Raw genomic sequence first — 9,039 nt, forward strand, 5'->3', positions numbered from 1 at the left:
AAAAATTATTAAAAAATGATTATTAAGCGCATATGTCATTAAAAATCATAGAGAACTCTTCGTATCGTCAAAAAGAAACAGGAATTATCATCAGAACCATTGTATCTAAAAATTAATTTTTCAAAAATTTTTAATTTTTTTTTTAATATTCGAAAATTTTTTTTACATATCAGGAACTCTAGGCAATCGCAAATTGAAGCTATTAAGCCGCTCAGAACTATTCCATCTCGAAATTCGATAAAAAGTTAGTACCCCATTTTTAAAAAATGTAAAAAAAATGTTTATTGAGCGGAACTCTTGTTATTAACTATAAGGAACTCTTCGTCTCGTCAAAAGGAAGTGGGAACTCTAATCAGAACTCCTGAGTACTATAGTTGGGGTGCTAACTTAACATACCCCAAATGTTATGATAATTATCGTAAAGTATAAACGTTTTCTTGAAAATTAAAATAGTACATTGGGTAACAGTGAGGGATAATTGTTTATAGCGCGGGACGGGCGCAAGCGCGCGAGCGAAGCGAGTACACTAACAAGACATACATGATTGAATGCAAAATTAACAACTCCAATTTTATTATTAAAACAAATATTACTTGTTAATATCATATTTTATATCATATTCCAAAGAATAGATGATAAAATTATGATTAAAAAATGGTCTCCTAAATTCGGTATTTAAACGTTAGCTAATTGTCACAACGATTAAAACTCGATCATCAAGAATCAATTAACAAGAATTTTGATATATTTAATAGAAAAGAATTAATTATGCTCTTCTGCATTATAATTCCTACATTTTGATTCCTACATTTGACATTCCTAGCACTTTGATTTGAATAAACAGACTGGTTGAACTTAGCAGATTTCCAATTAATGCAACCAGATCTTTTTTTAATATATCAACGCGAAATAAGGCATTGCATTTTAGAATAACGCAACCAGTTCATCTCAAATTGTGTTGTCGTTTGATGGTAAGAATAAGTTGAATATATGGAAAAGAACGAATAAAATTCCAAGTGATGGAGAGGGCTTGAGGGGAATACTAATTAATTTGACAAATTTTCCAGCCATATATATCTGGCCTTTTACGTTACTACATGCGAACAAAGCGATTTGGCGATTTCTTTACATCAGACCTGTCCAATTTAAACTCCGAAGCCAAAACGCAAAGCCATTGACACACAAAAATTCAATGTGAGTAAGATTTCATGGACTGTAAAGTGTTGATAAGCGCCGCAAAACACAAGTTTCCGAAATCTTACCCCATATTAATTTTTTTGCGTTGATAGCTCAAGAACTCAAATTGGACAACCTGCTTTATACGTATAATCTACCTAGCACGTCTCTACATACTATAGATATTACTATATCTTGAATCAGTCTGATTCGAACGGCAGTAATATCTACAATATTTAACTAGACATCTGCTATTTTTTACCAACCCAATACAAACCACCGAAAACATCAAAGTTGAAATCGTCGACATGTCTGTTAATTTTCTCTTGAGGAAAGTTTGAGGAGCAACATTTTATTTTTTCGTCTTGTGTTTCTTAATTCAGTACGCAATCGCAATTTTTGAATTTTTGTTTAACAATTGCAAAATGATGCGCAGATATTGAATAGAGTCTCGAGATTCACTTACATCAATTTGTTTCGGCAATGTTCGCGTAATAATAAGAAATCGCTACGTCTCGTATAATCCACATAATAATATAATAGATCTATAAATCATAAATCTTGCACAAGAGAGGATCATCTCGTTTTTTACGTTTAAATATATTATATAAAGTTAAAACAAATCCAATAAAGAAATACAAGAATTCTTTTGTAATACTACAGTACGAAACTATTTTATTGAAACTAAAACATTGTAAACAATGATAATAAAAACAAAAACACTACTGGATTTTCGTTTAGCAAAAAGTCGTATATTTAAAATCTTTAGTTAAAATAATATAAAATTCTATGCATATATATAAACGTTTTAATCAAAATTTGGCCGTCATCATTATGTTATTAATAAGTTACAAATATAATAAAAAAAATAAATTATAAATAAGTTATAAATCTAAAAATCGTATATTGTAAATATAATTTAAAAAAAAAAAACAATATTAAAAGAGATCCATTTATAATGTTTTAAAACTCATTAACGTACTTTTGCATCTTTAAATATATAGGTATACCTATATACAATAGACATTCCGATTTCATAAATATGTTGTTATATTAATTAATTTTTATGCAGTTTTAATAATTTATTAATGACATAATAAAGAAGGCTAAATTTTGATAAAAAAATATTTATTTGTGTGAAATTTTATATCATACTGAATATTTTTAATAACTTTTCGCTACGTAAATCTAGCGTGTAATGTGTGTTCTTTGTTATCATTGTTTGTATATATATTACCTACTTTTTATTTATTTAATTGAAACCTGCTAATCATCGACCAAATATCTTAAAACAAAATGTCTTAAAATATTGAGTTATACAGATTATTCAATAATATAGATAATTAGACGATTCATTTTAACATTATCATATAATATCAAAAGTACTGATAAAAAAACAGTCTGTTTCATTCAAGCGATTAATTTCGCAATAGCGCAATGCAGACGATTGGTCGTTATTCCCTTTAAAATAATTGCAATTATGAGACATAAAATTTTTATCAAAACAAATCCATAGTTACGTTAATTATAATTTTAACAAGCTGGAAAAGGGACAATGTGTCAAGTAGTACGGTAGAAAACGTAGCGCGCTGCTGGTTTGCATAAATTTAGGAAATACAGGGTAGAAAATCGATATCTGCATAGAGATTATAGATGGTGGTTGGTAGGCGCCACGTAGCCGCAGCCTCCGTCGCGACGGCGTATGCGCTACATGTCTACGTCCTCCAACACCATTTTCGACCACCCCAAACCGACAGGCCATCCCTCCCTCTCCCAACTCATTCCCATTGCCGAAAACTCGGTGTGCAACATTCACGTAGCGGACTTCTCATGGATGTTGATGCCTCTCTCCTTTACCCTCTTCACACACACACACACACAGGCGCGTGTATAAGCTCGCTCACTCACTTACTCTCACTCTCACTCTAGATACTTCCGATCGCTTCGCTCTTCTCGCATGAACTCTCTCGATTCACCACAACCCTTTCAATCCTCCGCTGAGCCACATACACACACACACCATATATATATATATATATATATATATATATATATATACTCTCCTCGCATACGTGCGCTCTTCTTTCCTCTTGCAAGCGACGCTCCGGGAAGCGGCGCACCGCACCACACCGTACTCTCTTTCCACTCTAGTTTATCCTTGTCTATCCGTCCATTGCTCACGTTCTCTTTCTTTTACTCCAATTTCCTATCTCTCTTACTCATGCTATTCGCTCGTTCCAGTCCCTCACAGCGCCCTACACCCCGAAGTGAAGTAGTCGATATCGTACTGCGGTCTGTCTCGAAATTAAGAGAAAACGACAAACGCGTCGCGCATAGTCCGACTCATATCTCTCGGTATTATCCATCCATGTCCCTTTTATTCCCGGATTCCTTTCTCCATTCCTTCTCTTATATTACTATGCCGCATTATTACGTTTACAAAATGTACATGGTACACTTTTGAAAAGTCGCAATGGAACCAAACGACATGTATACGAAGATATGTATTTAGCTTTTATCAAAACGATCGAATTAAACCAATAGCTACGCAAAATTATCTTATTTTTCGATCACTTACTTTTCGACAATTAGACAACTTTAGAGAAACTATGTCATAATTTGTAATCCTATGTCGCTTGATTTAACCAAATTCAAAAGGTATTTTCCTCCCTCGTTTCAGCTGAATTATATATATTAAATACAGAAGTAAACGAAGGTTCTTCTATCGAAATCAACCTGCTCTTTTACCAGTTGTAAGTAAACTATTTTGAAATAGTATTTACAATATGCTATTAGTATTTATCATCTTTGAAAGTGTAGTTTTAAAAAGAAAAAAACAAAACTATATATTTTGATTTCATTAAATGTAGTAACGTCATCTTATAAACACCACATCGTGCCAGTATTTCTATACATAAGATATTTCAGCATATGTTTTATTTATTATAATTGTGTGCGTAGACAAATTTAAATGTAATTTATAGATAAAATTTTATCTTTATCGTGAGCCACTCCAAAAAATATTCCATCTTATAAATTTCTCGTGAATGTAGATTTTTACGTATACAATTAGCAACGTGAATTTGCATAAGACTCATTTTTCACATGTATTCGGAAATGGAACGAATACGCTGAAAATAGAGAAAGAAAAAGCACTATGCGCCACTATAGTTAATGCCGACCGCTCTAAATACCGTAACATCGCGAAATTAAAATATTGATCGAACTCTGTCGTGAACGAAGATGGGTGAAAAGAAGCAACGGGACGATATAGAAACAATATCACGTCCAATCGTGGTATCATCGAACAGGAACAATGTATTACTAGAGAAAAAAATTAATCGAAAGATTCATTATTTATTAAGGATATCATCTAAAAGCATTATCAAAAATATAAATATTTCATCTAAGTATCTATGTAAAATTCGAACCTAATTCTCTTATAGATTTAAAGATATTTAATTTTTTTGTTTTCTTTAATTCTTAAAATTGCGTTTTGTAATATTTACTGGCAAATTTGTTGAGAAAATAGTATTGCGAATCAAATTTTTTCTATGTACTAATAAAACTCTAATAAATATTTATGTAAAAGTTCATTTAAATCACCTTACGTTTTAAAGTTATTTACTTAAAATTGCAGCAAAATATATAGTTATTGCGCTGCATAAGCTGTTATAAGCTAAATTATTTGTTTTATTTTTTGTAATAATTGATGTCAAGATGTATTTATAACTGAAGTTTTTTTCACTGATATTATACTGAAATTAACTTTTTGAGTTAATTTTTTGGCACTTCTAACGGATATTGTACCTACATCTTTAAGGTTTATAATCGTATAATAATGAGTGCACACACGCATACATCACAATCTTTGCCACGAATTAAATGTTAAGTGAGAATCGATTTATTTATAGTTTAATTTCGACACACACACATATCAGTATAAAAAATCAAAGAATGCCTATATTATAACTAATTTAAAATAATCTCTTACCTGGAGTTCCTCCTTACACTGACGTTCTTCTTCTAAACTCATTCGCTTTTCGTGTTTCTTATAGTATCGCCTTTTGGCAGCTTGTAAGTTGAACCATGTATACGAGAAAGACTTCACGAATGGTAGAAGAGCTTCGATAAATGGATGGAATTCATCCTGAAATCATACAATATTTATTCTTTTCATAGGATTATGCATATTCATGTCGTTTATTAAGCTTTTGCACCTCACAGTTTGAAATTCGCTTTCAAGCACACATGCAACTGTCGACTGTTGATATAAAAACCGAGTGTAGTAAATAGGGGATATCGATAAAAACCGAATATGTAAATAAAAATATCGATGGAAAAATTGACACAAGAGCAAATGACATAAATGACATCCTAAACTACTAATTCAATTAAGATATTTAATGTAATACATTGAAATATATTTATCAACAGAAATATGTTTACCAACAGAAATATGTTTATCAACAGAAAAGATAAATATATATTATTTATCCCGTTATTTATGTATGTACAAAATACTACATATTATAATAAACACAATATGAGATCTATCGTTTCTCTCGATGATTATAAGCTCTCTTAATAACTCTTTAAAGTTTTTAGTTAGCTAAAGTTGATAGAAAAATAACTTATTTCTACGTAAAAGCAATATGTTTTGCGATTTATCAGTATATTCATATCCATTCTTAGAATGCCAAGGTTTCGTGAACGTTATTCACTAGAAGTTCACTTTATCAGTGCGAGTAGCAGTTTGAAACTTACGTATACTTTATAATACAGGACTCCTTTGTAAAGAGAAATTCTTTTAGCCCTCTTTTATCCTTTTTCCTTCATTTGTTTTGTTTAATCATTTTTTTACAAACTTCTTATTTTATTAATAATATTTTATTTCTTATTCACTTATACTTAATTTATAGTTTTTTTTTATTTATGTGTGTATGTTAAATAAAATTTATTACCAGTCACTTATAATATCAGATATATTAAAGTATTCGATATTTAATGATGGATACTTAAGGAAGTTCTTCCGCTTAAAAAAAAAAGTCATGTGATTCTTTTTTATATTAACACAAAGGATGCAAAATGCTACTGCCATCTTTTAAAAAATAAGTAATACATAAAATTTAATAAATAATATATAAAATGGAAACGACATTGTTACAATTTTATTGGTGTGACGTCATATATTTAAAGAAAATTGATGAACATTTCATACTATTATGCGAAAATGATATGGTGAAACTTTATTGGTTAATTTCAAAATATTCTTTAAACTCTTCTTTTATGTCCATATAACTATTCAAAATTCTTATACTTTGTTTACAATTAAATTACTTGAAACTCTTCTTCTCATAAGAATTTAAAAAGATATTTTAGAAAATTATGTATAGAAAGCTACACGAGAAATATAAATCTGAAAAAATTCAGAAATTTCTACACATTAATTACAAACTTATTCTTAGTATTTAATTAAATCCTTATATATATTATCTGAAAAGACTGGAGAACATCTTCTCTTAATGATAATAATTTAAGTCAATATTTGTCTCTCTCACTCCCCCCCTCTCTTTCTCTCCTGTGTGTCTCTCTCTCTCTTTATAATAAAAATTAGAGTCCTCTCATTGTTATATATCTTTAATACACTGCTAAAAATCAATAAGAAATAGGAATTAAAAGCTCATAACAGTAGAAGCTAGATCTTTGATATTTAAATAATTTAAAAAAATGTGAATTATAAAGTAACTTTATAGATTAAGGTAATTCATGGTTTGTTTTATGGTAGATAGGTGTCAGTTTACGTTGCACCTCGATTTTATATTTAAAATTGTATTATAAAGAAGATAATATAAATGAAATTGACTTAGGAAACTATAAGCATTTAAACGACTATTATGAATAATATTATCAGTAATATTATCAATAATATAATCGCTATTATTTAAATTACGCAATTTGTAAAAAAAAACATAAGAATTTTATTTTCGCATTCATAGAATTTGTTTTTAGCTGATTTAGTATAGAAAGAAGTCACAAATATATGTATTATAAATTTGTACTTCTTTAATTAGCTAAATAGATCATATTATTATTAGTATTAATGAAGTGCAATAATTAGTGTCTGAGAAATAAGGGAATGTTGCTTTAGGAGACCTATGTCATTATCCACAACTTTCTTCTATATACATATACTATATTTCAGCAATCATTTTGTCTGTGCGTCGAAATTTTGGATCAAAATGATTTCAAATATGGTATATAGTATGTATATATATATATTTCACATTGAATTATTTAAACATCAAAGATCCAGATTCAACCGTTATGAGCTTTTAATTCTTATTCCTTAATGATTGTGTTCTCATATATACGGTCTAAAATAAGATGTGCTTATTGTTTATACTGTTAAAAATACAAACAAACCATCGAGTATTCACAAACACTGTAGCCGCTGTAACACTATCATGTGTCCGTCCCTCTTGTCAGCATCTAGTTATCAGAAATAAGGATCCTCGCGGTAACGATTGCGAAAATCCCAATACTCCTTCACGGTATAGTTGCAAATTGCTCGCAGCTGTCATTGGTACCGATCTATTCTCGAGAAAAAGCGATCGAACTTCCTCGTAATTTTGAATCTTCCGCGCAATCAATCGAACACATAAGAATCGACAGTCGAAAATTCTTTGGATTCTAAGACTTCTTCGATTCGCGCTCGCGCACTCTTTTCCCTCCTTACATATTTTCCAATTATTTGACAAATCTAAATATTTCTCCGCACTTTTCATCACACCGAGGTACCATCTTTGTAGACGCTGTCGCGCTCATATATTCTACACTTTCTGTATAATTCGTACAATAATACGCGCATAATTTTTACTGACTGTTGTTGATTGAAACTACCGTATATGTAGAGTCATTTTCATGTTTCGTTAAACAATCTTTTTGAAACGATATTTCTAACATTAAAAACGGGACAACGTTCCTTTCTTAAACAAAATCCCAAATTATCCTTATATTGAATCTCACTTAATTACAGCTATTTTCGTTTGAAAAAGTTTTTCTAAACTCGCCATTAAAAATTTTAAAACGTTAAAAGCTCCAGTAATCTCGCCGAATTCTTAAAATATTTGCGCATGACAATGAAAAGAGGGAAAGAAATCGAAGGAGAAGAGTATATCAATAATATTCACGCTCTTTTTCGACGTCTCATCAGATAACGGATAGATGAAACGCTTGTCAGACATGTTCCGTTATCAGACAAGAGGATGAATGAGTAAACAAAGAAATAAACATACGAATAAAATAATAAAAAAACAAAAACTCAACTGGGAGACAAGACCGTCGCTCACGGACGGTTTACAAACGCACGATGGATCCACATTTATATGCACATTCAGCTGTCTATGATATTGTTATTACTTATTTTCGAAAACTCTGAAAATCAGAAACGTTAAACAAAACAATCTCGTTATTGCGGCTGCCGGCTGAGATTAAAAGAACGTTAGGGTAGAACACGCGACGAGTTTTAGAATATACTTAGGGAAATTACAAGCGAAAAAGCTAAAGAAAACAATCCCAACGCGTCCTCTTGTCTCTCTTTGCTTTTTTAACTGTCTCTTTTTCGTTATACTCTAAGTTATTTCTTAAGCAAAAAAATTCATGCCAAAGATCGACGAACAGCCAAGCGGAAAAAAGCGCAAAGTGAATCACTCCCGGAAAACGATGGTCACACGGAAAACGTACCATTGTCAGGTACGAGCGATTTGCGAACTCAAATTAGAGTCCTTCACCTTCTCCTCCTTCTTCTCTTCCGCCACCACCGTTTCCTCCTCCTCCTCCTCCTCCTCCACCTCCTCCTCC

At 30.8% G+C, this 9,039-nt stretch overlaps 1 protein-coding gene across 5 annotated transcripts in view; it reads right to left on the reverse strand.

Moving 5' to 3' along the window:
- The window catches only part of NfI (Nuclear factor I), a 62,739-nt gene that overhangs the window by 50,487 nt on the left and 3,213 nt on the right, over window positions 1–9,039 (reverse strand). For 3 of the 5 annotated variants that reach the window (XM_018549053.1, XM_018549050.1, XM_018549049.1), the window contains exon 3: window positions 5,171–5,326. In XM_018549053.1, the coding sequence (XP_018404555.1) occupies window positions 5,171–5,326 (156 nt within the window). Of the gene's footprint in view, window positions 1–5,170; window positions 5,327–7,602; window positions 7,661–8,922; window positions 8,998–9,039 lie in introns of those variants that run through there. The other 2 variants (XM_018549051.1, XM_018549052.1) reach the window with 2 other exon arrangements.

Source organism: Cyphomyrmex costatus, unplaced genomic scaffold, assembly GCF_001594065.2.
Source record: "Cyphomyrmex costatus isolate MS0001 unplaced genomic scaffold, Ccosl1.0 scaffold76, whole genome shotgun sequence".
Lineage (NCBI taxonomy): Eukaryota > Metazoa > Arthropoda > Insecta > Hymenoptera > Formicidae > Cyphomyrmex > Cyphomyrmex costatus.